Below are 27,683 nucleotides of genomic sequence, written 5' to 3'. Positions count from 1 at the left end.
AGTAGCGGTGGCGATGGCGCCAAACCACGCCGGCATCAGCACGCACACGTTGTTGAGAGACATCGGCATGCCGGCAGCCGCCAGTGCGCGGTGAATGGCGACGGCAGTGAGCTGCAGGCCCGGGTACGTGGTGGAGCCAACAGGGCGGCCCAGCGGGTACCAGCTCATGTAGTCGAACCAGCTGAAGAAGGCGGACCAGCCGTGCGTGGACATGTACTCGGCAGCGCGGTAGTTGAACCACGGGTCGAACTCGTGGATCAGGTATCCGTAAATCTGAACGGAGAGCAGGCGAACCTGGTACGCCGAGCGAAGGGCGCAGAGAATCAGGACGGCCATGATACCTTTGAAGGCGTACGATAGCTTCGAGTACGGGGCGGCGCGGCAATGAAAGAGGTATGTCTCGCCGGACGGTGGCACGGAAGAATCGACGGCGGCACCGTCGTTTGTGCTTGTCACATTTGTCGACGCCGCTTCGGGTGTGGAGGTGGGATCGGGGTTGCCGTCTCCGCCCCCTTTGTGTTGATTCTTGGCGGGCATGAGGGGGGACGCAAGGCTGAAGGCACGGCAGACTGGAGCGTTGCTGAATCCGTCGTCTTGGAAGTGTGCAGCTACGCTGCGCGTGCTCCTCTCTCTTGGCTAGCTACAGAGGAGAGAGGTAATCTCGGTGGGCGAATCACAGCTACTGTAGTGTGCGACTGTGTGACAGCAAACAACACGATAACGTACAGACCAGCACGAGCACCGGCTTTTTTTTTTGTAACCGCACAAGGGAGAGCAGTGAGATTGAAGCAGTAGGAGAGATTAATGGAAGAGTTGAATACGAGAGGACGACGCTACATCCGCAACAACAAAAGAAAACGAGTGGGTTGGTTGGTTTGTGTGCGCGCCGTGGTGATGGATCAGGAAAAGTGCCAAGGAATAGGCACAGCACGAAAGGGAGAGAGACAGAGGTGTGCGAGGGAGGAAGCGAGGGACGTGCTGCATCACTAGCGATGAAAAGGTGACTTACGCGAAATTCAACTTGCTGGACCAGGCATGGGGGGGTAAGATGAGGCATGACAACCTTGAGCAGCTGACATGCCGTGCCATCCATAAACCCCCACCGATGCACACAGGCAAACAAGAGGGTTCCTCGCTCACGTATCCAGCTTCCTCTGCCTACTCTCCCATCTCTCTCCCGTCCTCCTTTCGTTTTCATTGCGTACGAAAACGCTGGAAAGTGACGATAGTGAGAGGGCCAGTTGGGCCACGGATGGAGGTTCCTGTATCCCTCGCTTTTCTTTCACTGCTGTGCACAAATCGCGTCTTTCCTTCGTTCATTGCATCAGCATGATCGTGTCCACATTCGAACACACACAACCACACACACACGAGGATAAAAGCACAGTGGGACAGCGAGGACCGACAAGAGAGCGTTGAGTCAAAGGGAGCGGCATATACATGTGCATATCGAGTGCTCCTGCAGAGGCAACCAGTGACGACAAAACAAAACAAAGAAAACAGACAAAAAAAACGTGTGCCGCCTCGAGGCGGCAACCAACAACACCGACACCAACAACACAAGAGGGAGCCGTTTTTTTTTTTGTGGGGTTGTTGCTTTCTTACCAAGGGAAGAGATGAAAAGGGAGCTTCATGGAAGAATCCTACGCAGAAACGAAAAATGGCCGACAGAGAAGAGGACGTAGACAAGCGCGGGTGGGTGGATGGGTAGATGGATGGAGAGATCAAAGACAAGGAGAACGCAAAGGCAACATGATCGTGCATATAGGCATCCTGTTGAGAGCCATCGACTTCCCTTTCTGGAATGCAGCGCTCATAGACTACTGTGTGCGCGCATGAGTTGTGCAATCGGTGAGGGAGGAGGGAGGGGTGGGCGGGGGCGGGGCACATACACTCACACACACCCACACACAAGCAACGAGCTCTCTTGGGCATTTCTGAAGCGCTGTCAACAGGAAAAAAAAAGGAATGGGTGAGAGGCGCGAAAAACGAAAAGGATAGCAAACAAAGAAGGCGCATACACACACATACGCAAAGGAAAAAAGAAAAACGACGTTCGCCGCGTTTCATGCAACGGGCCTCCACGCTGCCATGGAACTGCCGCCCAACTCGGTTGTTTTCCGAGCTAGAGAATAAAATGGTGTCAAGTGTCCCGGACTCGTGTGCTCTGGAGATGAAGACGATCGCACGGACGCCCTTACTCCCTCCGCTCCCCACCCGTCAGCACGCACCCTCCACTACCACCTTCAACGACAAACCAACATTCCACTTCTGCATCCTAGAAGTGGGGATCAGGGAGGGGAGAGTGGCAGTAGCCGCGACTCGACAGAGGTGAGTAGAGCACAAGGTAGAGATGCAGTCGGTCCGTCCATCGTTATCTGCACGGCACACTTGGGCTGAGTTTTACCAGAGACACCTTCATACATGAAAGCAAACGTGTTGCGAAGTTGATTGCCAGTAAGCCACTGCTTCTCTTTTTTGACATCTTTCTGCCACTGCTCTGTGCTTTTCTCTCTCCGTTCGCACACACGCTGACAGAAGTGGCCGGTTTGAATGCGAACACGCACACACATAACACTTGCGCTGATGCAGAGCCAGAAGCAGACAAGCAGAGGGCAGATAAAGACGAGAAAGGGAGAAGAGCACCAACACAGTCTTCGATTCAGATGCAACTTCCAAAACAAACGTTTGAGCTCATAGCCGGAACCAAGCGGCAGTTCACACCACTCATGACAGGCAAACACACACACACACACAACTAAGAAACTGCCTAGTCTCGTTTCTTTCAATGTGTGACCCCTTCACTGAACAGGTTCGGTAAGTGTGCAGGCGAGTGGTGTTCGATTCCCTCAGAACACGCACATTCTTATCCCTGTGATGCACGCGTATTGGCGTGTTTCCTTGCTCGCTTTCGTTTTTACTTGAGCGAAGTATTTTGAAGATAGCTGGAAGCGGCATCAGGCAGCAGCCTTAGTCTTAAGGCACATCGACGGCTAGCCTCGCTACATCGGCTGACCGCGAAGAATGCGTTCCGCTTACACGCACACACGCACGTAGAGTTTCCTACGAATCGTAGAAAATGTGCAGAGGCAACAACAAACAGAAAACGAGAAAAAAAAGGCTGCGAGGCGGCGAGAAAGAGAGAGACGGGAAGAGGATGGTGAGATGACAGACCGCGAAGGTCGTCACTAGCCACTTCCACGCGTGCACCTACACGCTCACATGCCAGAGCGCCAAACGTGTACCTTTTTATTGCGCCACGACAGCGCACACACTCACTCACACTTTCCCGTGGGTGGCAACGCTGCCGCCAAGGCTTGTGGCGCAGTCTTGTTCTTTCGCTGCCACTATTCGGTTTTCTTTTTGGAATACACTCTACGATGATGCCGCGCTGCTATCGCCGTACTTGTCCAGCAGCGTCTTCTGCAGGACAATACGACGTATTTCCGCCACGGTCGGTACAGCCCCAGCCTGCAGTTTTGAGAAGATAAGTTCGCCGTCCAAGCTCACCTCGAAGGCACCGGTCTGCCCGAGGGCGCCGCCGACCATATTGAGCAAGAAACCAGCGCCGATCAACATGCCGCGCTGCTGAGCGATGAAGTTCAGAACGGTGGGGGGCAGAAACACGAGTTGCTGTCCTGCAAGGGCGACACCGAGGGAGGCCAGAAAGGCGGTCGAGCACGCCTTCGCGGCGAGGGCGCGGGCAGGTGGGGTGGGGTAGGTACCGCCCACAATGCGTACCTCTTGTGCGTTGGGCAGCGTACGTTGCAGCTGCTGCTTCATATCTTCAAAATACTTCGCGTATCCTCATCCGGTACAGTACAGCACTTCCAACTCATGCATTGCAGAGAGTTGCCGAGTGGGCGACGCTTTCTTCGCGCCTGCGTATCCAGCACCACCACCAGCTGCGGACACATCAGTTGCGCGAGCCTTCTCTTGACTGTGACTTGGCCCATCTTGCGTCTTCATCTCGTCTTCATCCATTAGTTGCACTACCTTTCTCGTTTTTTTCTCCTTACTATCCTTAATGTTATTGTTCTCCTCAGCCGCGCTTCGGTGATGCCGCGGGGACGGCGACGACACCCGGCTGCCCGCTTTCGCCGATGGGGCATCTGCACCGTTGTTCTGCTGCATCAGGGCGGCCTTGCGCTGCATCGCCGCCATCACACGCGCGTTGAAGCTGGCCTCCTCGTCCTCGCGCTCCTCGAGCTTGCGCACTGCGGCAACCAGCTCCTTCTTGTCGCGGAAAGCGCTGACCGGCACCTGCCCATGCGTCTTTTCATATAGCATTTGCTGTAGGTCCACCTCATCCAGCATGTCGAGGTAGGCGTACGGGTCCTTGTTCTGCTCAACAGTAGGCTGCACTTCACGCGCCGAATTCGCACAACACGCAGCGGAAACGAAGAGAAGCGCCAGTGACGCAACCACGAGCAGCACTGTGGCCCGGCGCGGACGGCGCTTCGCGAACAGAGAGGCGGACATGCGTGGGAGCCACCCTTTTGTTTGCTTTGTTTGTATCGCTGTTCTGCCCTTCAAAAGTGAGAGGGGCGAAAGAAAACAGGTGCTGCAGCTGTGGCGGCTACCTACGGGTGCACACGGCGCACTGATTAGATTTCTAATTATCGTCGATGCACGGGACCGCAGTGGTCGCTGCTGATGTGTGTGGTAGTGGTTTGTGGCGATGGGAGAGGGGGCGAGGGCGCGTCTTTTGGTTTCGCAACACGTGCACAACAACCAAGGCCTCCTCTCCTCCGCGAGCGCAGGCAGATAAGGAACAAGCCAAAAAGAATGATGGTGTAAATAGGCTAAAAAGAGTGATGCACGGTAAACGTGGGTCAAGGCAAAGATTGTGGTTATGGTGATGGGGTGGTGAACGTCGAGGCGGAGAGAGAGAGTGGGAGACGCGGCTGATTTCAGAGGCGGTGCTGTGGCACACGCAGGCTCAGGCACACGTCGACACTGGTGTGCGGGGAGGGAGGGTGGTGGTGGTGGGGGGCGTGTGTCAGACGAAGAGAGCTTGCGCACTGCTGATGCTGCCCTCTCCTCCTCTGCTCTGCTTTCTCTTGCTTCCCTCCGTCCCTTCAGTATCTGTTCACTGCCACCGTCACCTTCACCGCTGTGAGCGTCTCCTTGCTGCACCGTTGTGTGGGCGGGCGGGGAGAGGATAGATGGGAGGAGAGGCGGCAGGGGATGGTGGCGCACGCACGCGCAGGAACCGTGAGTGTAGGGGCACGTGCGTGTAGGTGGTCGTGTTTGCACCAGACGTGGCATTCAGCAGCGTTTGTGCACAGGAGTGTCGTAGATAAGAGGTCAAGCAACGAGGCGATGCAGATGGTTAAATGAGTGGGAGCGGGCATGGTGTGGGAAGGAGGGAAGGTGAGAAGAGAGCAAGCGACAAGTGTCGCTGGAGCCGTGAGAGCAATGTGCGCGAGCGTGGAGAGGCGTGCGCCCCGATGCTCAGGCAGAGGGGCCGCAGAGGCATAAGGAATGCGACCGAGTGGAGAGCCCGCAATGCCTTGTCCGATACCCCCGCATCTCTTTTCTCGTCCAACACCTTTTCATTGCTGCTCTGACGCCTTCGCCATTCTGTACTTTCTCGCTTCGCTCGAGCGCTTTCAACGCTCTTGACTTCTTTTTGTGCCTGTGGGGTGGGCGAGTTCGTCCCCGCCGCCGTTTCCGCTGGCTCCGCGTCGACGAGCACCTACGCCCTCGCTGTCTTCTTAGCTGCGTAGTAGTCCTTCAAGAGCGTTCGCTCGAGGAGGAGGTTGCTCAACAGCTCTGCTGTCGGCACTCGCCCACTCGCGTTCAGGGCGGAGTAGATGAGTTCGCCGTCCAAAAACACCTCGAAGGCATTGTTCTGCAGCGCCGCTCGACTCAGCACGTTGAGCATGAAGCCGGTGCTGGTGATGAGGCCACGACGTGCGCGCAGAACAGCGAGCACCGACTCCGGGATGAACTTCAGCTGATCCCCCATAAGGGCAAGCCCTAGCGTGCCGAAGAAAGCCCCCTGTAACGCCTTGCTGATCAGGACTCGCCTGGGACTCATCGGGTACGCCTGCCCAATGATTTTAAAGTCAGCCAGGTTCGGCAGACTCACTGCTTCCGATTCTTGCAGCTCCTTGCGAAGCACCTCAAACTTCGAATCGTAACCGTTGGCTTGGTTGTAGAGGACGAGCACCTCGTGCTGTGCCTCGTCGACGTCGGAGCCGCCAGCGGCTGCCGGTTCGGCGCTGTCGCCGCGAGTGCGGCTACCCTTGGGCCGGTGATGAGCTGCTTTGAACTGCGATTGGTGCTCCGCATACCAGCGTGCGGCAGCGGCGACCTCTGCGCGGAACGCGATCTGCGCCGCCTCCTTCTGCTCCATACCAAAGATGGCTTGGACGAGCGCCTCGCGGTCCTTAAAGCGATTCAGGTTCACCCATCCCTTTTTCTTCTCTACCAACAACGCCGTCAGTTCCTCGACGCTCAGCCCGTCAAGGTGAGCGGTCGGCGACTTGGCTGAGGCGTCTGCACCGGTTGCCGTCGCCGCCACCACCGCATCTGCTTCCTCCTCGTCCTTATAGTCGTACTGCTCATTCATCGGGTGCGCCTCACCAGCTTCGGGCATAGCACACTCGGCGGGCTCAGCAGCGTCGACAACGTCGCCAGCGTGCTGTCCATCAGCACTTGGTGCCTCGCTTGGCACCGCAGTTGCCATGGCAGGGAGCACCATACCACTCCGCCGCGGGTGACCAACCATGCTGATGAAGTTGCCGTAGTTGCTGCCTTCGCTTCCACCGCCAAACAGGAGGGCGACAAGAGCAAGGCTCGCCAGAACCAGCAGCACAGTGCGCGCGTAGTTGGTGCCACTGCGCTGTGACGATGGGGCGGGAGAGAGGATGAGTGCCATTTGCCTCGATATCCTTTTTACGTTATTTTGGTATTGCGAATTTCAATACTCGGCTCGCCTTGATGGAAGCGAAGGCGGCCAGGGCGTGGGTGCGCGAAGGAGAGAGAGGCACCTGCAAGAAAGATGGCGAAGTCTCTCGTGACAAAGCACGTTGTGCACACTGGAGGGAATAACAGGCAGGTGACGAAGACCACCACCACCACCACCAAACAACGGAGTGGAGGCAGGTGCGATGTGTGCGATATTAACAAAGACGGGTGTGAGAAAAGAAAGCGCAAATAGGCTGCGAGGCGAAGAAGGCACAGAAAGGGGGTAGTGAGAGAAAAGAAAAGAGCGCTGCTGACTTATCAACGGAGCGGCGGCGGCAGGGGGGGGGGTGGAGTTCGGACTGCGGTGAGCGTTCTGCTGTTGTGCAAAACGTGGGGAGAGTACGCTACTGCGTAGTGGTCGATGCTGCGGAGGGCACACTTCTACACGGACGAGGAGAATCCTGAATACAGGCAAAGTGAGTACGGGAGCGAGTGGGGAGCCGACAAAAGAAGTGGATGGCGTCAGCGGTGCCGCACATGGACAAGTCACGGCCCCTGCGAGGGCTAATGAAACACAAGGCAAAGAAGGAGTAATGCAGTTTTGCTTTGCTCGTGTGGGATCAGCAATAACAGCAGGGATCCCATCAGCGTGCAAGGAAGGGAGGGGGTGCTGGGCTGAGGTTTGCGCCAATGTGAAAGTGCTGACTACGGTTTTCAAGCAGGGAGCGCCCAACGACGCCAACATCGCTACGGGTCATTTTTTTTCGTTTTGCTTCGAGGGACGCGGCTTTGGTTTACGAGTACAGACCAGACAAAGCGCACTTCAACTTGATCCTCTTGACATGACGCACCAGGAGGATCAACGGAGGGTGGCGGGGAAACAGCACACGAACAAAATAAAGGAGGGCAACATCGAATCACACGTGCGTTCCTACGCATGCGCCACTGACGCCAGAGGAGCAGCATCAGGAACACCCTGGAAACCTACCAGATGAAGGCATGCCACAGCTACGTCTCATCTCCTGTCCGCTCTCTCTTGCATCTTGCGGGCCCTCCTTGGCCTGTCACAAGACACTCTGTCGAAAGACAAAACACACACACACACACACACACGCACACAAACGGAATGAAAGATACAGGGCACACACGCGCCGGGCGGATCTTCATGCATTTCGCTCATTCCACGCGTTTCAGTGTCTACGCTTCGCGCATTCGAGGAGGTGGTTGTGCACCCCACGCACGAGGGAGGAATGGCGGAGAGGCGTTCGAGGGAACCACAAGAGGCAAGGAGCAGAGGAGGCGTGGAAGGGTGCAACATCGCCACAAAGAACTCCAAGAGCAAAGCACAGAATAAAGCGAGCCCAGCGTGCGCGTGGACACATGCCTGCGTATACACGCCCGTTTAAGACTCCGTCGCCGACACTGCGTGTCGCGCTGCCGCTGCGCTACTTGGCAGAAGTGGAGCGAGTCGTTTTCGCCGCTGCTGCTGCCGCTCGCTTCACTCGCGAAATGACAGCCTCGAAGGCGCTGCTGCTGCGGCGCGCAGCGACAGACGGCGACAGCACGGCTGGGGCAGCACTTGCACTGTGGCTGCGACGAACGAGGCTCATCGAGGCTGCGGCCGTGCGGCTCTTGCGTGGCTGCACTGTCCCGATGCTTCCGCGATGATAATCGGTTACGCCGCTCTGGCTGTGGTAGCCTCGGCGCGGTTGTGAGGAAGTTGGTGGTGGAGGCTTCAGCGGAGATGCAGTGACGTGCAGCGGACGCGCATCGATGAAGTGAAAAAAGGCGCGTGTGCGCTCCGCCCACTTCAGCATGTCGGCCCTCCGCCGCAGCTCCTTCTGCGAGAGCACCCCGGCAGGCTTCACATCTGCGGCAGGGGCCGTGGTGTGCCTCTCACTCGCTGCTCCTGCTGCCGCCGCTGCCATATTACTCTCCACGTCCCGCTGTAGTTGGCTGTATGGACTCGCCCGCTGCTGAGCTATGCTGAGAGAGGTGCGCGCCGCGCGCTGACGGGCCGGACTTGGGGTGGACATGCTCGCACTACCGAGCTTGCCAGCGTGCAACATCGTGGTGGCGGATGCCTGAGCAGCTGCAGCACCACGGTAAGCGCGCGATCGGGGCAGGACAGCCTGCATATCTTGAGCTCGTTCCTGCCGATTCGCCTCCTGCGTCAGCGAGAAGGCCATGCCGTCGGTATCACCGCCTTGGCTGTCGCCGTCCATCCCAACGAACACGGGAAGACGCTCGTCATCATGGAGACCATCTTCGTCAAGCAAGTTCAGTGACCGCCCGGGTGCTGGAAGACTGATGCTCCCATTTGCAGCCGCACGCGTGCCAAGGCGTCTGCACTCGTGCGTCGTCGTCGGCACGTGTACACCCAATGCTGATACCGTCGCAATTGTGGTGTTAGAGGCGTGCCCAGAGTGTGGCAGCGCGCCAACCAGCGTGGTCGTCCTCACTGCACCGCTCGTCTTTGCTTCCTCCTCGTCCCCAAACTGGAAGAGGCTGGCCTGCGTATTGCTGAGAAGCGGCTCCTCCAACCCCTGCCCGCTGCCGCGTGCCGTTTGGTGGTCCTCGTCTTCATCCGCATCGAGGGCCGCCCACAAAGGCGTTTGCGGGCTTGGAACGGTATACCCCGGTTTTAGTTGCACAGGGCGCGTCATCGTGGGCGGGTTCGCACGCAAAATAGCCTGCACCGCTTCGTCGTGGGAGGACGGGCGGGACGCGGAAGAAGCAGCTGGAGAGACGGCGCTCGGCGCAGGCGCTGTCGACGACGGCGAGGACCGGAGTGCCTCTCCAAAGACGGGCTGAGGTTGCGGGCGTCGAGCGACTGTGGCAGGCGTGAAGAGTGCCTGCTCGACAGCAGGCTCCTGCGGTGCCGCGTCCCGGCTCTCAGAAAGTGCCGAGTAGGGGGGCGCCTGCTGCTGGCTCAAAAGCTGCGAGGTGGGTGTGCGTTGCAGGTGCGCAGGGGAGGCTCTTGTCGTCGTGGTCTCAAAGAAGACACCCTCCTCGTCCAGCTCAGCACACATATTCGGGTCGCGCACCAGCTGAGGAGTACCACTTATACGGCGGCCGTCACTGCCAAATGATCCCGAGCGGCGCGGACGCTGCAGGAGGTGCCGCGCCAGCCCCCCAGTTGTTGCCGGGGCACTGGGGCTGCGACCACCTTGCGAATGACGAATGGTGCTGCCGCGCTCCGCCGATTCGCGTGCTCGTTTGCGCGCACCAGTGGCAGAGGTGGTTGCAGAGGCGAGCGACGGTGACGTGGCCGTCATCACGGGTGTTGGGGAAAGGGGCCCAATGGAAGAATTGATCGTCGAGGCTTCACGCAGTGTGTTAGCGCTGCCTCGACCCTTGCCGCTACCGGTGCTGGCGCTGCGGCGTCCGGTCGTGGCAGTAGTTGTGGTGGCGTTGGTCAGCGCCATCGACTCCGTCTCACACGGGGAGACGGCGACGACGTTTTCATGGTGGGCCTTAGCGTCCACCGCTCCCCGCTTCGTGTTGACCGATGGCGGAGGAGGCATGGTGCTATAGTCGGCTCCAGGAAACGGACCGCGCCACAGAAGAGATAGGGTGAGCAATCTACTGCGCGTCCTCTAGACGACTCGCGAGGCCTGTATGCAGGCACCGTGCGCGAGAAGCGGTAAACAAGGCGCACTTTGCCAAACGACAGAGAAGATAAGGTGTATGCGTGTGTGTGGAGGAGGGACGTCTAACAGAAAAAAGAATGATTCGGACCCACGTGCAGCGGTGGATGAGGAGGCACTGCGTTCCGCGGCTGGTATGTATGAGATTGTCTATGCGAAAGATGTAGGTGTATGTGTGCAGGTGTGCTTCTAAGATAGGGTAAAAAAAAAGAACAAACGCATAAACGTGGACACAGGCAATCCGTTGTACGACTGGGTATCAGAGTGAAAGGCGATAGAAAGCGCTTACAGGAGTCGCCGGAGGGATGCAGACGCACACGCGGACCACTCTCCTTCCTCTCTTCCCAACGGAAGCCCAGACGCGCAGCAATGCAAACAAAAGAAGAGCTGAGGCGTGTGTATGTGTGCGTGTGCCGGCTACACCAATCTATGCAAAGGCAAGAGACTACTGAGTGCGGCGTGTAAAGGACACAGACGCGCCCCCCCTCCCCCCGTGTGCGTGTGTGAGAGGGTGTTTGAGCGGGCATGCGCAGCGGGTGCGAAAGAAGAAGGAATTACAAAGAATATGGTAGAAGACGACATTCCACGCTGATAAGCAAAAAAGAAACACCAGGCACAAGCGGCTTTGGCAGTGCGATCCAGCGCAAAACTCCATGAGACCCGCCTTCCACTTGTCGAGGGTTGGCCAGCGGTGGGGAGCAACGCAGCAGAGACGACCGATGTGTGTACACACGCACAGCAGCACCGCCGTGTTTTCTTCCGCTTCATTGGACACCCATGAGTGCGGCTTGCCGCGCACGACATTCGCGTTGTCGACACGGGGAGGGGGAGAGGGACGTCCTTGCAACACCGCTGCAGCCGTCGAGAAACGGGCGCGGGGGTAACCCGGTTTGCTGTTGATCAGTGGGTTGCATTCTTCAAGTTAGTTTACCACTGCGCATCTGTGTGTGCATGCGTGTCAGTGCACCACGGCGAAAGAGTCCCGAGCAACGGGCTGCGTGGCGTTACTCGTTAGGTCCAAGACGAAGCAAACGAAGGAAAGCACCGACAAAAAGAAGCTCAGCGCCAACGTTCCACAAAAGGCATCACCCTTCCAACACTCACAGAGGGGCATGGCCGTTAAGTTGTCTCTCTCACCGTGCGCGTGTGCATAAAAGGCAGCGTGCAGTGAGGAGAGCGAAGGATGCCGGGCCCGAAGAACGCACTCGATTAGTGCCTACCACGGCCTCGCCCTCCTTTGCCGCCGCGAACGGACGGAAAAAAGCCCCCTCGACCGCTGCCACGGCCACGGCCACGACCTTCCGTGCGTGGCCACTTGCCTCGAGAGGACGACGCGCCACGCGACAAGTCGACCGGTGCGCCACGTCTGCCGCGGCCTCGGCTTCGCTTGTAGTTTGGCATCTCCAGCGGCGCATCGGGGTCTTCGCCTTCCTCGCGTAGGCGCTTAGAGAGGTTCGCCGCAATCGCCTTGCCCTCCTCATCGTTTATTTGCTCTGGGTTCAACAGAGAAGTGCTCTTCACGTTTCCATAGCGTCGCGAGGTGCGGTCGGAGTCCACCTGGCGGAAGCCCTTCTGCCGGCGGCGCTCAATACGACGACGGTCCCGCTCGTTGCTGTCCTTGTCGAGGTACGCCGCATAGCAGTTCATGGGGGCAATCATGTTTAACTGCCGATCATCGAGAGCCAAGATTTCCTCGACAGACAGTGTAAAGTCCTCTGCAGGCACCTCACGGTACCGGAAGCCGCCGCTGACGCCCGCGCCTGCGCCGCCTGACGATGTTGCGCCGACATCGCGGTGCAGCTGATAGTATTCTTCTTCCTTCTGCTTCAGGGACGCTTGCAGGCGCTCCATCAGCTCAGCGTCGGTCTCGCTCTTCCCGGTAGTGGAGGCGATCAGGTCATTTAGCTGCTGCTGCTCCTTCTCCAGCTGCTGCAGTGCCTCTGAAGGGTAGAGGAGAGAGAGCGCGTCCGTGGCACCGGTTTCCGATGAGGGTCCGAAGTCATCGTGGAAGAAGACCTCGGTGCTCTTCCCTTTCTTCTTCGCCTTCGCCGCCAAGACGGCCGGCATCATCGACTGTGCCTCCTCCAGTGAGTTCGCCGCAAACAGCGCGGGAGCCTCGCCCGACCGGATGGCCTCTGCCGTGCCATCGTCGTCCTCGCCAGACTCCTTGTCGAGCTCTTCGTCAAAGTACGCAATCTCATCCTCGTCGACGTTCCTCTCGTCGTAGTAATCGCTGTCGAAGAGCTGCGCCATCTTGCGGTCGAACTCCGCCGGGTCGAATGGGGCGTCGAGGTCTTTGTCCGACCACACCGCCTTCAGCTTGGCCAGCTGAGCCTCCTCTTTCTCATCCCCGCCAAACCTCGCAGTGGTCGCCGCTTTCAAGCCGGCGACGGACGCGATGAGGGCGCGCTGGTCTTCGATCTCCTTCCGCTTCAGGTGCTTCAGTCGCTTCAGCTCCTCGACCTGCTGTGCACGAGCCGCCTCTGCGCGCTCGCGGCGCCGCTGCCGCGCGTCCTTGCGTGTGGTATCCGGCTTGCGGAGGAGCCCCGTCGCTGCCTCGCCAATGGGGCGAGGAAATGTCTGCACGTGCGCTGCCGACGCACCGCCGTTGGCCGCTTCCTCTTCCGCTTCTTGGTGGCGGTACTTCTTCTCTTGGTACTCCCGCTCCCACACCTCCGCATTGTTGAAGAAGGCCTCGTCCTCCTCCTCGCGGGCGAGTTGGGCGAGGCGGTTGTAGTATGAGCCGGCCGAATCGTCTCCTTCGGCATCTCCGTCGCTGCCCTCTGCCTCCTCGCCACTGTCGGTGCTGGCTTTGTGCGCCCTGCTCTTCTTCCGAGTCGCGCCAGGGCGCCAGAGTTCCTGGATGAAGAAGTCGCGCAGGAACGCTTCACTATCAGTTTCGTTGCCATCGCCGCTGGCGCCCTGCTGCTTCTTCCCACTCTTCTTGGCAGCCGCAGCGGATATGCTCAGCGCGAACGCCTCCTCCAGCAAGCGCTTCTCTTCCTCACTGGCTCCGCGCTGCTGCTCGTCTTCGTCTGCGCTGTCCTCGCCGTTATCGGACGCCGCTGGTGCTGACGCGTATGCTGAGGTGGCGCCGCGGACCACTTCAAAGGTGTTGGTGCTGTCCTCCACATTGCGCAAGAAAGCAGCGCGGAGCTTTGCTTCCTCTGCGTTCTGCGGTCGCAGCTTTCGCAGCCCGTCGCGCTCGCCTGCCTCGTTGGAGTCGTCCACCACGGCATCCTCCGACCCAGCGGTGGCCTCGAGGGCGCGCTTGTACTCGTCGGCGAGTGTGAACTTGCTCTTGCCAGCGGCTTTGCGCCGCTTCTGCGCCATGCGTCGCTCGAAGACGTCAGTGTTCACACGAATCTGCTCCTCCGCAGGAGGAAAGAAGCGCTGCTTGAGGAGCTCCTCCTTTGGCAGTAGGGTTTCCGCAGTGGGCTCGGAGTCGGCGGGTGATAAAGGGGAGTCCTCATCGTGGGCAGCAGAAGCCACTGCGGCCGTTTTGCCCTTCTTGGCGCTACCGCTGACGCGGAGCGGCACCGTGGCTTTGCGCACGGCCAACAGAGCCTTGGCAAAGCTGAGGTTGTTCTCATGAGTGAGGAGCAGCGCATCGTCGTCTTCCTCAAACTCCTCGTCATCAGAACTGTCCTTCTCACCCTTTTCGTCGTCGTCACAGTCGAAGCCGAGAGCGGCGGCCTTGCCAAGCTTCCCCTTGTACTTCTCCGTCAACGTGTGGAGCTCCTGCTTACGCTTCTGCTCTTCGTAACGCGCCGCGTACGCTTTGTTAATGTGCAGCCCGACGTCCTCGCTGCTGCTGCTTTCCTCGTCGTCACCACCCTCAGTGCCCCCTGTCAGCAGATGCTTCTTGCCGTTTGCTTCGCCGTCCTGGACCCGCCGAAAGGAGAGGCCCTGCACGTGTGCCGTTTTGCTGGCGGCGCCGTCTGCCTTGCCACGCGCGTATGCTGGCGTGAGGGACGCGGCCGTGGACGTTTGCCGACTCGACTCCCTCGTTGCTGGCTTGATCGCATCTTTCGCTTCGTCCTCTGTCTCCGCGTCGGACGAGGAGGAGTCACTGCCGAACAGGTCTGTCTTTTCTGCCGTGTGCGGCACCGCGGTCGACGACGCCTTGACAGTGGACGCGCCCGATGGAGCGAGCGGGTGTGCACGAGGCGGCCTGGCGCGACCGCTCTCCGCGTGCAGGTTCTTGCGACGCTCCCGTTCTGCCGCGGCTTTCATCTCTCGCGCGAGCGAGTCGCCGCCACATTTGTGCCTTTCGCCATCACTCGAGGACGAGTCTTCCGACTCGAACACGATACGGTGCGGCACCTTCGCCGAGTCAGAGCAGGACGAGGTCGTGGGCGGCATGTACTTGTGAACGCCTTTGCTTTCTCTGCAGCTGAACCGCATGCTTGCGTTTAAGTCTGAGTGCGGCGGCGGTGGTGCCAAAGTCGAATCCCCTTTCTCTCTATATACGACACGCACACAGCAGCAAATAGCGCAGTTGCGATTGGCGGTGATGTCCACCTGAGGAGAAGGCCGTGAAAGAGAAATGCGCTCGAGAGGAGAGAGAAGGGTGTCTATATATAGAGAGAGAAAGAAATGCGTGCATGTGCTTGTGCGCGTCACAGAGATGGCTGCTGCAGCACAGGAGGAGAAGTGCAAAGAGGGGAGGGGAGCGCATTCGACCCCAAACTCTCCTTCTTATGCGATTGCCCCCGCCCCCTTCACCCACACAAAACACTACCATCACCACCACCACACATATACAGGCCGACAGACCCACGCAGATAGAGAACAAGGCGCTATACAGAGCAAAGTGCTGACGGATGTGCGGCTGCAGGTGTATGCGTGCAGTGGTTTGCATGCTGTTTGCTTCCGGCCTGGTAAACGCTTTGCTGCTTTGAAAAAGAAAAGAGGAGAAGGAGGGCGATCAGCGCCGTCATCATTGGCGAGGGAGGTCTGCTCAGCCAGACACACTCGTGCGCACTTTGCTGCTGCTGACGATTGCAGTGCAACGCAGCATCCAGAGTAACACGCGGCAGCGATCGAGAAACACGCCCTCCCTCCGTCACAGACACCTGAACAGATGCACTCTTTTTTGACTTCATGAGGGTCTGCACGGTGGTGCGCCCCGCCAAACGCACCCGCAAAATGACTCCGCCGCCTCCCTCCGTTTTCCCTGGGCGCCGTATCACGCGGATAAGAGGACACACCGGTAGAACAAGAATACAACAACAGGGAGAGAACGACAGTTTACGGAAGGAGACGCGCAACACCATGAAGAGAGAGTGGGGGGGGGGTTGGTGCGTGTCTGTGTGTGTGTGTATGATTATACGTACACACGCAGACCGAGAAAAAGCGGCCACATGACCACGACCGCATCATCATCATGCACATATCTATGAAGAGCGCGAAAGAATCAGAGGAAAGGGTAAACCGAGCACCGTGATTGGACGCTAAAGCAGCGGTGCATGCGCGCACCCTCTCATGCACGCACACTCAGAACAGGTGCATCTCTAGACAGACGTCCACCGAAAGAAAAGCACAACACACGAAACAAAAAAAAACGAAAAGAAACGCACGCGTTGACTTCGTCTTCTTTGCCTTTTCGTTGAAACGCTCTACTGCTTCGTCAACCGCGTCCACACGGCCATGTAGAAGCTCAGCACTTTGTCAATCACAGTGAACTGAATGCCGTAATAGAAGGGTGAGAGGGACGAAAGAGTGCGTGCCATGAAATGTGCGCTGTCGGCCGCTGATGGAATGCCGCCCTGCGCGACCGTTTGTGCAGCGCGCTGCTGCACCGCCGCAATGGCCGCCGTCTGCCCAGATGCCGTCAAAACACTAGAAGACAGCACAACCACCTCCTGCGTAATCATGCGACCGGCTCGACGCAGCACCGTTACCATCGGCGGCACGCCTTCTTCGTCGGCATCTCCTCCATTTGTCGCGTCGCTGACCGTTACGGTCGTGTCCGCCAACTGCAAGGCGTACCGCCACAGATTCGCCCATGAAAGTCCATCACTCGCATCCGTCATGACCGCGTACGGTCGAAGGAGTCCCGTGAGGTGCAGTGTCGCGCGACCGCGCAGCAGTTCCACCAACACGCTAAGCGGATGATCAATGAGCGACTGGGCCACAAGAGAGGCCACGACGCGGTACACAATGGCGCGAAGAATGGCCAGCCGCATGGCATGCTCCCGCTCGGCTTGCCGCCGCTCACGTCGCTTACGGCGCTCGCGGCGCTCTCGCCGCAATCGACGCTGCACATGCTCTACGCGCTTCTCTGCCGAGAGTGTAGCCGTTCCGCCCGCCCCGCCACCACTGGGAGCGGTGGTGGCAATCGACATGTTCACACTCTGTTGAGAGCGCGCTCCCTCGCTAGCACCCGAGGCGAGCGACGCACGATCGTCATCGTCCTCGTCATCCTCGTTGTAGTCATTGTCCTCATCTTCGTCCGACCACTGGGCGTAGCGGCGCATGATGAGGTACTCGACTGACTCGAAGACAGTCAGCACCGCCCGGTCCACTAGCTGGCTCGCCAGGGGCATCAAGAGCTGCTGAATCGTTACACCCGCTGCGCTAATCACCAGGCCCCGCACGGCACCGGCTACCGTGAAGAGAACTCGAGGCGGCGGTGACGGCAGCGGCGATGACGCGTCGCCAGCGTTGGGAGTCGCACCCCAGGAGAGCAGCAGCGGCACCACAATACTCAGCAGGAAAGGATCAAAGACAGTGTGAGATACAAGTCTTAATCCCCAGCCTAGCAACCGCCGCCGAATCCGCTTGCTGCGCAGTTGCCGCACCACCAGGCTCTGGTCGAAGAAGAGCTTCTCAATGTACGCCTCGGTCGCCGCCAGCATCCACCGCATGAGGAGGAGGTGGGCCACGTACGGGGCAGGGAGCTTCTCAAACCATCCTTCGGTGGGCAACCACGCCGCTGCGGCTGCACCCGCGGGGCTTTTGCAAGTGCCGCCCCGCGTTTTCGCTGTTCCAGGCGACGGTAGTAGGTCTGAGAAGCGCAGCAGCGGCAGAGTCGCCAGCTGCCGCTTCAGCTCACAGCAGTAGTGCACAATGGCTACTGGGACAGCATGAATGACGTGGTCGATGAGGTACGCCGGCCGCGTCATGTTTTTCGCCCGCATGCGTCGCCACCAGCTCGTCGGCGACCACGCTGACATTTTCGAGCCGAGTCGAGCCGCTTCGCCATCGCGAACGACGATAACGCTGCTCCCCGCTTCGTCTTTGTCGTCGCCGTTGTCGCTTTGACGCGAGCGTGAGGAGCGCTGACTGCTGCTGCTGAGCCCACCACCGCTGCTGCTACGGTGATGACGATGCCGCGAGCGAGTCGCCACATCGGGCGTGCTAGCAGCGGTGCGCGAGCTCGAGAGACGACGGGAACTCAGCGGGGGCTTGCCGATGTCCGTGACAGGGGGCGGAGGGGCCAGTGGAGGGGTCAGACCACTTGCTAATGCCGCGGTTGCCACCCGAGAAAGCGGGTGCGATGCCGAAGATGCCAGTGAAGAGCTCATGCGAGTGCTGCCACTACCGAGGCCAACTTGGCCGCCAGGGAGGGCCGGTGCGCGGCTGCGGGATCCATCGCTATGACTGCGGCGCACCCGACCGCCACTCGAGCCGGGCGCGCTGGTGATACTGCTGCCTCCACCGTCCGCGGAAGCACGTCTCGACACGACGAGCGGTTCTTCAGCGCTGCGCGTGCGGCGGTTTGAGGACGCTGCTGGCACCCCTTTAGCTGCACCTCTGCTGCTCTTGTCACTCTCGATGGAAGAGCGGCGGTGGCGACGCTGACCTGTTGGCGTCGCCGTAGAGTCGCCGTTATCGGAGCGGTGACGCCGATGCGGGCGCTCGCTTGACGGCTCACCTGCAGCGCTGCGCGCAGACCTTCGCGACTGGCGTGAGGACGCCACCGAGGCCGCGTCGCCACCTCCACCGTCACCGCTTTCAGCGCCAAGCCGGCTTTCTGAAGCCCCTGCGTGGGAGCGCGAGCGGTGGTGCGTGCGGCGCACCACCGCAGTGTCAGGGTTGAAGGCGCTAAGGGCATGCCTCAAGACAGCGTAACTTACGCGTAAAACATTGAATGGGTGCAGAATGGCAGTGGTCGAGCCCGGGGTGAGGGGAAGCCCAAGCGTCTCCATGTTGCCTCGGCTCAGATCCGTATGTATCCGTGTACGTGTATGCCTCCAGCAGGCACCTCAGATCGATGCATGCATGTATAGGTGCACCCCCTCCACACACACAGACACACAGAGGAGAGAGGAGGCGGTCCCCGTGGCGAGACGCGAGAGGCGGCTAAAGGAGAGGGTTGTATGCGCGTAGATCTACGTGTGCGATTGTGGTGCTTGAGTCGCCCTCTGCGCACGCGCCAAAAAAAGGCCCCGCCGCCGTTTGCGTATGTGCGTTCGTTCTTAAGAGCCAAGGATGCATGGGTGGGAGCAGCAACAGCGCACAAGCCGAAGCGGTGCCGCATAGGAACAAGATTGGAGATGTGAGGGGCGCAGAATATAAAGAGGAGCGGCAGAGGCGCAGAGGCGAGAAGGAGAGATGTTACACTCTGTAGAGCGAGAGGGAGCGACCCTAAAGGGAGAGCTACTGATGGGGCTGCGGGTGGATCTCTATGTGCGAGAGACACGCGGGGCCCGGCCCCCCTTCCCCACCCCCATTTACCCACACACTTAGAGGCATGCACACAATGCGGGCACATGTGCATCTTTCGTTCCCTTTTATCCGCCTTTGACGCAGCGGTGTGGACTTATCGCCTTGGCTGTAACAACGCGCCCCTGACGACGAGGACTACCCCAGCGTGACATCACAGGGTCCAGCGCCCTCACTCTGTGTGTGGGGACGCCAAGCGACCCCTCCCCCTTATCCCTGCCAATGCCGAAGCACCTCTGGCGGTGACAGGGTCAAGCACCTACAACCCAAAGGGGGGGGTGAGGGGAGGCCAGTGCGATTCATTGCTGCTGATGTCGGCTGGTCAGGTCCTGGACGGCGTGGCGTCGGAGCGACCTGCCACAGCGAACACGCCTGTGCCATCCACATGATGGGCGAAGCGTCAGCGTGGCTCGAGCGTATCCCACCCCCGGCCGTCACACTGCCTGCTGGTGCGGGGAGCCCTGAGCGGCACCCTGAGGGGGCAGCATTTGGGCCAGAGGCCGTTCTCCGATGGCTGGGCCGGCGCACTGCTGTACGGGCTTGTGTCTCCGGCTGCTTCGCACCAGGTGAAATGGACCCTGTGGCAGGGTCGGGGGCAGCAGAGTGGCGTCGGACTCCTGCTGCACGGCAGAGAATGGACACACGTTGAAGAAAGAAGAATGAAACACCGCGCGCTGCGCTCCGCATCTTTCGGCTCACGCTCTTCTGCCCGATGCCCTGCCATCCAAACATTTGCCGTCGTGACGTCTTCGGAAACGAATGAGAGGTGGGGTGAGTGAGTGGGCCGCAAGGACGAAGTGAGGCCTTGATGAAGGCGCACCGCACCCTCTTCACAGCGCCGCCAGTAGACACACACACACGCAACCAAAATGATCAATCTGAGATGTACGCACACCAAAGCACGAGATGACACAGCGGCGGCTACATGGATGCGACCACGCGTCGGCCATTCACGTATGCACCATTTAGCAGCTGCACGGAGCGGAGCGCATGCGTCTGTTCAGTGAACTCCAGCACCACCATTCCGCCCGGGCCGTTGACATCGTGCAGGCCGGGGAGGTAGAACGCGGGGGTGGCCGGATGCGGTGGCTGCGGAAGCGGCGACGCGTCCGGCAGCACGCCTTCGTCGTTCTCTTTCGCCTCCTTGTGCATCTGCTGACCCTCCGCTTCATCCTGCAAGATGCCGCTGATCGGCTCTACCCCATTGCCCAGCACGCCCGAGGCGGCGTTGCTGCCGTCAGCGTCAGGGAGCACGCCCCTGTCTCCGATGATGGAGGGCTCGCACGACAGCACGTCGATCAGTGAGGTCTCGACGCTGTGAGAAGTGTTGCTCATACTTGCTGGCAGGTCAGCGAGCACCCCAGACGACGACGCTGCGCTCGTGATGATGCACTTGTTTGATGGGAGCGGCTGCTGGTGCCGAGGCTGTTGCTGCGCAACGTGGTTGTAGCTTACTGCGGCGTGCAGCATCTCACGCGCCGGTCGGCGCACGCGCCACGGCTTCGCACCACCGCCCAGCAGCTGCGCCACCATCGAGCTTAGGTGCGAGGCCGTCACCGAAAGGTCTACCCCGCAGAGAGCGACGCGGTAGAGATTGGACGGTGGAATGATGTCGGGCAGAATGCCCATGTCTGCCGCCGCAGGGTCGTTGTAGAGGGACTCGTGCGATGCAACAGAGCTGTTGTCGTCGCCGTCCTTGTCGTGGGTGTTCGCCATCGGAGCTACGGAGTTGGGCGGGCGTCGTCGACGGTGCTGCTGCGGCTGCTGGCAAACACCGCTGCCGTTTCCATCGTTGTTGTCGGTGGCGCCAAACCGGCTGCGATTCTGGCGGCGCACGAGCGTGGGCGGTGGAGGCATCTGCACAAGGCCGTCAGGACCGATTCCGAACTCCATCGCCGCTGCCGCCGCACGGCCGCCTGATGCATCGCAGCGGTCCAGAAAGCCCAGAAAACGCTTCCGCTGGTCCACGTCGTACGCAAGACCCCGCATGCGCTGACGACCGCGACGGGAGCTCCAGTCCACTGTGCTGCTCTCCGTGTAAGTCGAGCTGGCCGCACTGTTGCCCGCCTGGAAGCGATCCCCGTAGGCGCGGCAATCGCTCAAGTTTGCTGCAGCGTTGCCACCCACGCTGCGACTCGCCTCGTCGACGCTCTGTCGACCGTCACGACGACACTTGCGACCTTGCTGACGACCGTCGTCGTCATCGTCTGTCGCCGCAGTGTCGCGATACCGCTTCCCTTTCTCTCGTCTCCCACGCCGGTCGTCTATGTCATCTTCTTCACTTCGACTGCGCTCCCGACGCTGCTGACCGTCGCGCCGCCGACGCGAGAGACGATTATCGTTGAAGTTGCCGTACTCGTCGTCACTGTCGCTGAGCTCCGGTCGCGGGCGGTGATGAGACCGTAAGACACGCTCCGATCGCGTGACATCACTGCTGTCTTCCCTTCCCTCCGCGCTGCCTCGGCGATGGTGGTGCGAGCTGCGATGTCGGTGGTGATGGTGATGCTGGCGGTCAGCGAGCGAGTCGCTGTCACGGCGCCGGCGACGATGCCGGTCGCCGTAGTCGCCTACGTCGTCATCGTCGTCACGCCGGTCGGACCGACGGCTGCGGTGGCGGCGCAACGACGATACATCGCCGCCACCGCTTTCGTTTCGCTTACCCATTACTTGGCACCTGTTTCGACTCCTTGTTGCCTACTAAGATTCCCGCCGTGGCTGGTGCTGGTGCTACTCTGCTGCTGCTGTGCCCCAGCCAGGTTCTGCACCTCCTTTTGAGCACCCACGAGGGCTGCCCCGCGTGTGCTCTGGAAAGTCGACCTCCTCGCACGTGAGCGAGGCTGCTTGTGGACGCGGGGACAGCTGGGTGGATGGGTTAGATAGAAGGGAAAAGGGGGGAGAACACCCAATGTTCGTTTCTTAAAGCAATGTGGAGGTTGCGATTGACAACGACAGGCACACATGTTTGTCGCCGATAGAAAGCACACAGTAAAGCAAGAGAGAGAGGGAGGGAGAGAGCTCGAGCTGGAGACGGTGGCTTTGGTGTAGAGGCGGCAGAAGGTCCGACCGAGAAGAGACGTGCGAGGGGGTGGGGGCCAGAGAAGAAGCTCGCGTAAAGCGAAGAAAGCGCAAATCCAAGCTCTGTGCTCTCACACGGAGAGGCTCACGTGCGGGTGTGTGTGCAGCACTTGGACTACCCAGTGCCCCTTCTTTTCCCCGGCATTTGTTGAGCTCTGATGACGAGGAACACCTCAGCGTGGCATCACAGGGTCCAGCGCCTGCGACGTAAAGGGGGGGGGAAGAGGGCAGTGCGATTTATTGCTGCTGTTGCTGCGGCTGGCCAGGTCCTGGACGGCGTTGGGTCGGGGCGACCTGCAGAGCGGTGGGTGGGGGTGTATTTTGATGGTGAGGTCGTGCTCAGGTGACTGGGTCGGCATTTTGCTGCAAGGCGTGTTTACCACTGCTTTGCGCCAAGCGATGGACCCTGTCGCAGGGCTGGGGATAGAATGACGTTGGACTCCTGTAGCACGGGCAGAGGTGACCGTTCGCAAAAAAGAAAAAAAGCGCTTGCTGCGTGCCATAAGTGTTGCAAGCAAAGCCCTTGGCGGTTGCAGCGATGAATGCATCTTTTCCCTTTTTCCTTTCTTTTGCTGCAGGGGAGAGGGAGTCGAAGCACACAGGCCACAGCGCAGAGATACCGACACACGCGCTTCTTTTCCGGTTTACTGACGTTTGCGCGGCGTGCGTCTGTCTCTGTCTCTTTGCGAATTTCATCTGGTTTTGCGCGAGAGTCACTGACTGACGGACCGGAGTAAATAGTGATGACAACAGTAAAAGGGAGCGTGGAGGGGGTGGTGGCGGTTGAAGGATGCGAGAACACGAGCGAGCGAAACAAAAGAACAAAAAAGACGGCGACGGCGAAAATAAAAGGAAGCAAACAAAGATATGACAACTCCACACAACGAGGAAATCATCGAGACACGGGAAGATGCGCGTGATGAGCTACGCATAGTTTGTACGTGGAAAGTCAGAAACGCAGAGCAAAGGAAGCACGAACCGAAATAATACTTATATATATATATAGAAGGCAAAGCGCACAGAGAGGATTACCGCTACCGGAGCGGAGCAGGCAGGCAGCGACTTGCACAACGAGCACTCCTACGTAACTGCCCCCCCCTCTCCCCAACCACCACCACAGCCACACGCATACGGATATATGGAGGAGGGAAAACGCTGATTGGAAACAGGAGCAGCGCGTCGCTCCCTTGCTGCAGAGCGTTTCATTGATGCGGTGCCACATGGGAGGTTGAGGGGGATGGGAGCCGTAGGAGATGCGAGAAGGATAGAAATATGCGAGACAGGGACCAGGGCGATTCAGCGAAAGGTGTGGACGTGCTGTCCAGCGTACATGCACATCGATGCAACGCAAGCACGTTTGCGTCTGTCGCCACTTTTCACTTCTGTTGCACCGACCCTCTGCCCTCGGCGCCATCGACGATTTGTGTGTAAGGGAAAGATGGTGAGGGCCTTCACGCGTCACCACTCTCACTTCTCGGCACTACAGCACATGTGCGTGCTTTTCCGCGTGTGAGCATACGACAGAAAAACACAGGGAGAGTGAGCGAGGATTCAGGGAGACACGAGAGCCAGTGCAAAACGAAAAAAAAAAAGGTGTACAGCGGCATAATGATGGAGGACCGAACACGCACAGGATCCAAAGTACAACAAAGACACACAAAAGACCGGAGGGAGAAAGTGTGGTGGTGGTGGTGGGGTTACGGGTGATGTTGATAACAACAACATGATGTGTGATTTAAATCGCCGCAATTTTACCTTTTTTTCTTCATCGGTGAGTAGCACAGACAAGCCCACGCGCACCGCGACCCCTGCAAGGATCTGTCTGCCTTTTCAAGCTGCGCTGTGTGTGTGCGCCAGTTGTGACGGGGTGTAAGGCGGTATAAGTTGATCATTGGGTCTACAACCCTTCTCCTCTGCACAAGCGACAGCATGTAAGCACAGCCGGAGTACTGCGATCCGCTTGCTGAATGGCGGTGAGGGAAAGAGGTCCGAGAGAAACCCGAACAGCGTGACGACGAAAAAGGGACGCGGAGACGGGAAAAAGGGGTCCGGCTATCACTTGCGCAAAGCGTCGGGACCCACCTTTGCCTTCATGTTCATCACGGCTGTGCGCGCGGGCTTCGCCTCCTTCACCGGCATCGAGGGCTTGTAGGAGGTTACATCCCCCTCCTGGTCTTCCTCGGCGATCACGGTTGCCTGCAGCTCTGCCAACTCGGCATGCATGCGCTGCCGCTCCTCTTTCGAGATGTCCGACGTGTGCTTTGAGCGGTGGCCGAAGAAGTCCTTGATGCTCGAAAGGAAGCTCCCCGTGCTGTTGCTGCTGCCCTTGCTGGAGGACCCCCCACCAGACGAGGAGACCTTGATCTGCTGCCCATCCGGGCCGGATAAGGGTGACATGGTCTTGACTTGGGCCTCGGCCGACTGCGCAGCGGGGACTTTGGTCCTCAGAGAGAGCTGCTGCATCTGCATAAAGCGACGGCGTGCGTCTGACGCCGGTACGGGCCTCGAATAGCCGTGGGCAGTGAAGAAGGGATGCCGCAGAACCTCATCAGAGGTGATCCGCTTTGAGGACTCTTGGTCAAGCATCTTCAGAATCAGGTTCTTCGCCTCTGCGGAGATGGAATCCCAGCCGTGATTTGGGTTGAAGAGGACACCGTGGTCAATCCTGCGGAGGAGGTCGCGGCGGTCCTGCCCGGTGCGCACCTGACCATGGAACGGCGGCCGGCCGCAGAGAAGCACGTAGAAGACTACGCCGGCAGACCACACATCCACGCTCTTGACAAGTCGCTGGTTGGTGCAGAGCGGCTTGGCACCTTGCTCTTCAATGCCGCGGATCACCTCAGGCGCAATGTAAAAGGATGTGCCACACGGCGTACTGCAGACGTCCCACTCCATGACAACTTTGGCAAGACCAAAGTCCGCGATTTTCACCTCCACATTCAGCTTCTCCAGCGGGATGCTGTTGATGTCGGACATCACCTGGAGCCCCTCCACCCGCGTCGCCGACTCGGAGTCGTCGTTGGCTGCGTTGTTGGCCTCACTCTTGACGACGACGTTGATGAGGATGTTCTCTGGCTTAATGTCACGGTGCACAATGCTCTGCTCATGCAGGTAGGCAATACCAGACATTAGCTGGTGCATTATGGCGCGCGAGAGGTCCTCGTTGACGGTTTTGTTGCGCACAATAAATTCAAACAAATCTTCGTTCATGAGGTCGAGGGCGAAGTACACCTTGTCAGGGGTCTGCACCGCCTCATGCAGCGTGATGATGGCGGGGTGGCAAGTGCGGCGCAGAATCTCCTTCTCGTGCGCCACCATTTCAGCCTTCTTTCCAACCAGCGACGGGCGCATCATCACCTTCAAGGCGCGTATCTCGCCGCTAGGAATGTGGCGCACCGCCAGCACCTCGGAGAAGCCACCTTTGCCAAGGAGCTTGCCGTGATTGACGTCGTAGAGAGAGTTAATGTCGACTCCGTCCAGCGCCGGCGTCGCCGGGACGTTTATCTTGGGTGGCAGAACGGTCATGGTACCTCAATCGTGCGCCTGTTAGAGGCTGCGTGGCGATGAGCAAATAAAAAAAAAGCCGAGCAAATGTGGTTGAGCACACAAACACACACACACACACACACACACCAAAAAAAAAGCGTATGCGTTCGGTGCGGTGGTGGATGGGCGGGATGGCGGCGGAGGAGGGGCGGGAGCGGACCTGAAACAGTACCAAGTGTGCGGAGAAGGTGCAGAGAGCGACAGATAGAGAGAGAAAAAAAGATGCTATTGCGCGGTAAGGGCACGTGAGCGTGTGTCTATCCCTGCGTGAACACTCGCTCTCCTTCGATGGCGTGAGAGTGAGATACATAAAGTGCAGGGGAGCGAGAATGGGCCTTGCCACCAGCAGCACACGTATGATCAGATATTCCAAAATACGGAGAGGCATGTGCGACCGTGCCGCTCGACACCGAGCCTCACGACTCAAGGTGCTGCTTCGGTACGGTATGCATACTTTTCCGGTTTGGTGCTATAGAGAGCGCTGCCCCCCTCCCCTTCCCATTCTTTCGGCTTCCCTGTCTCACCTATCCCGTGTCGCTCGTCTAACGCCGGCCGTTGGATAAGCGGGGGCCGCAACTAGGTCCCGTCGGCTGGATTATCAGCGGACTTGATAGAGCTGGCCGATATCACGTAAGGGAGGTTTTCCATGCTGCGTTCCGCCTCGGTGTTGGTAGAACGACACCGAGCACGACCCTTACAAAGTGCGGAGTAGCCAACCACACGTTGGTGGGCCACGGCTCCCGCAAAAAGAGAGAGAGGATAAGGATTCGAAAGCTCATGCGACGGCGCGCAGCTCTGCCGCGTTGATGCTGTCGACAGGGGTAGACGCCCTCCTCCAGCGTGATCCAATCACAGCAGTTTTGTTTGATGCGTTGATTAGCATACGCACTCACACACGGCTTCTCAGTCCTCCAGCCTGGCAGAAGTGTTAGAGGTCGAGCATAGCAACCGAGCTGGGTAACGACTAAATCTTTTGCGGCTTGTTATTTGGGCAGACGAGCGTGCACTCTTCATCCGGGTTCTTTTTTTTTTGCGCAGTTGCCGGTCGGTCTGCTTGTGCGTCACCCTCGAGGAGGCCTCGTGAACATTTGGAGAAGAGCCGTCGTACTGCCTTGAGCGACCACCAACACGCATGAGCTGGAATCATCCAGACACGCACAGCAAGCCATAAACCTCTGACGAGGCGTTCGAGCCGCACCATCGTCGTGCTCTGTGACGGGCCGCTTCGCAGTTTTGTAGCCGATACTTCTCCCCGACAAACGGATTTCGCCTTGCGGCCAAAACTGACTGCAGCAGACGTGCATGTGCGTGAGACGTGATCTCCCTCCCCCGCCCCATCGAGGGGTGACGGAGAGCTCTCTGGTGGCATTCGCTACGCTCTTTACCGCTTGAGATGGCCCCGCTGCCTCGATCTGGACGATCCGCACGTCGACCTTTCACCTTCGGGTTGGGGCAAAGACGCGTAGAATGGGGTGCCCAGCAGCCGAGCCTGTAGCCACCTGCCTAATTCCAGACTTCACACTCGAACCCGTCGGTAGGGCACTGGAGCTGCAAGATCCAACCGGTGTCGGCCTGCAAAGAGAAAAGCGGTCTCAACTCCACTGGGATAGGCACCTGGAAAGGAGAAGCCTGTAAGGTCCGTGACCCCCCGTCCTGATCCCATGCGGGGCACGTTCCCATGAGATGGCGTTTAGATCGAGTCCGGCGCCGCCGACCCTCAGACGCCATCCACTTCTTCGTCGGGCCAGAGAAGGAGCTGCCTCGGTAGACACCCATGTTTCTCATCGAGCACCGTGAAGGCGGAGCCCGCCACTCTGAGTT

General features: G+C 59.2%; 8 protein-coding genes across 8 annotated transcripts; all 8 read right to left on the bottom strand.

Moving 5' to 3' along the window:
* Positions 1-537, bottom strand: LDBPK_351140 (oligosaccharyl transferase-like protein; the record flags this gene model as incomplete). Its single annotated transcript, XM_003864651.1, has 1 exon — positions 1-537. A coding segment is annotated over one exon (537 nt), but the record flags the coding sequence as incomplete, so codon positions are not given.
* Positions 538-3,807: 3,270 nt separating this feature from the next.
* LDBPK_351130 (hypothetical protein, conserved) lies at positions 3,808-4,482 on the bottom strand (the record flags this gene model as incomplete). The annotated part of the gene is made up of 1 exon (XM_003864650.1): positions 3,808-4,482. The coding sequence occupies one exon, from the start codon at positions 4,480-4,482 to the stop codon at positions 3,808-3,810; it is 675 nt and encodes a 224-aa protein (XP_003864698.1).
* Positions 4,483-5,701: 1,219 nt separating this feature from the next.
* LDBPK_351120 (hypothetical protein, conserved) lies at positions 5,702-6,697 on the bottom strand (the record flags this gene model as incomplete). The annotated part of the gene is made up of 1 exon (XM_003864649.1): positions 5,702-6,697. One exon carries the CDS (start codon positions 6,695-6,697, stop codon positions 5,702-5,704), a length of 996 nt encoding a protein of 331 aa, XP_003864697.1.
* Positions 6,698-8,363: 1,666 nt separating this feature from the next.
* Positions 8,364-10,445, bottom strand: LDBPK_351110 (hypothetical protein, conserved; the record flags this gene model as incomplete). Its single annotated transcript, XM_003864648.1, has 1 exon — positions 8,364-10,445. The coding sequence occupies one exon, from the start codon at positions 10,443-10,445 to the stop codon at positions 8,364-8,366; it is 2,082 nt and encodes a 693-aa protein (XP_003864696.1).
* Positions 10,446-11,777: 1,332 nt separating this feature from the next.
* LDBPK_351100 (hypothetical protein, conserved) lies at positions 11,778-14,933 on the bottom strand (the record flags this gene model as incomplete). Its single annotated transcript, XM_003864647.1, has 1 exon — positions 11,778-14,933. One exon carries the CDS (start codon positions 14,931-14,933, stop codon positions 11,778-11,780), a length of 3,156 nt encoding a protein of 1,051 aa, XP_003864695.1.
* A 1,256-nt stretch (positions 14,934-16,189) lies between these two features.
* LDBPK_351090 (hypothetical protein, conserved) lies at positions 16,190-17,713 on the bottom strand (the record flags this gene model as incomplete). The annotated part of the gene is made up of 1 exon (XM_003864646.1): positions 16,190-17,713. The coding sequence occupies one exon, from the start codon at positions 17,711-17,713 to the stop codon at positions 16,190-16,192; it is 1,524 nt and encodes a 507-aa protein (XP_003864694.1).
* A 2,449-nt stretch (positions 17,714-20,162) lies between these two features.
* On the bottom strand, positions 20,163-21,905 carry LDBPK_351080 (hypothetical protein, conserved; the record flags this gene model as incomplete). The annotated part of the gene is made up of 1 exon (XM_003864645.1): positions 20,163-21,905. One exon carries the CDS (start codon positions 21,903-21,905, stop codon positions 20,163-20,165), a length of 1,743 nt encoding a protein of 580 aa, XP_003864693.1.
* Positions 21,906-24,371: 2,466 nt separating this feature from the next.
* On the bottom strand, positions 24,372-25,841 carry LDBPK_351070 (protein kinase, putative; the record flags this gene model as incomplete). Its single annotated transcript, XM_003864644.1, has 1 exon — positions 24,372-25,841. The coding sequence occupies one exon, from the start codon at positions 25,839-25,841 to the stop codon at positions 24,372-24,374; it is 1,470 nt and encodes a 489-aa protein (XP_003864692.1).
* Between the last annotated feature and the right edge of the window lie 1,842 nt (positions 25,842-27,683).

Source organism: Leishmania donovani, chromosome 35 (genome assembly GCF_000227135.1).
Source record: "Leishmania donovani BPK282A1 complete genome, chromosome 35".
Lineage (NCBI taxonomy): Eukaryota > Euglenozoa > Kinetoplastea > Trypanosomatida > Trypanosomatidae > Leishmania > Leishmania donovani.
Note: the sequence above shows the minus strand (reverse complement) of the source record. Positions and strands in the feature narration are given on the sequence as shown.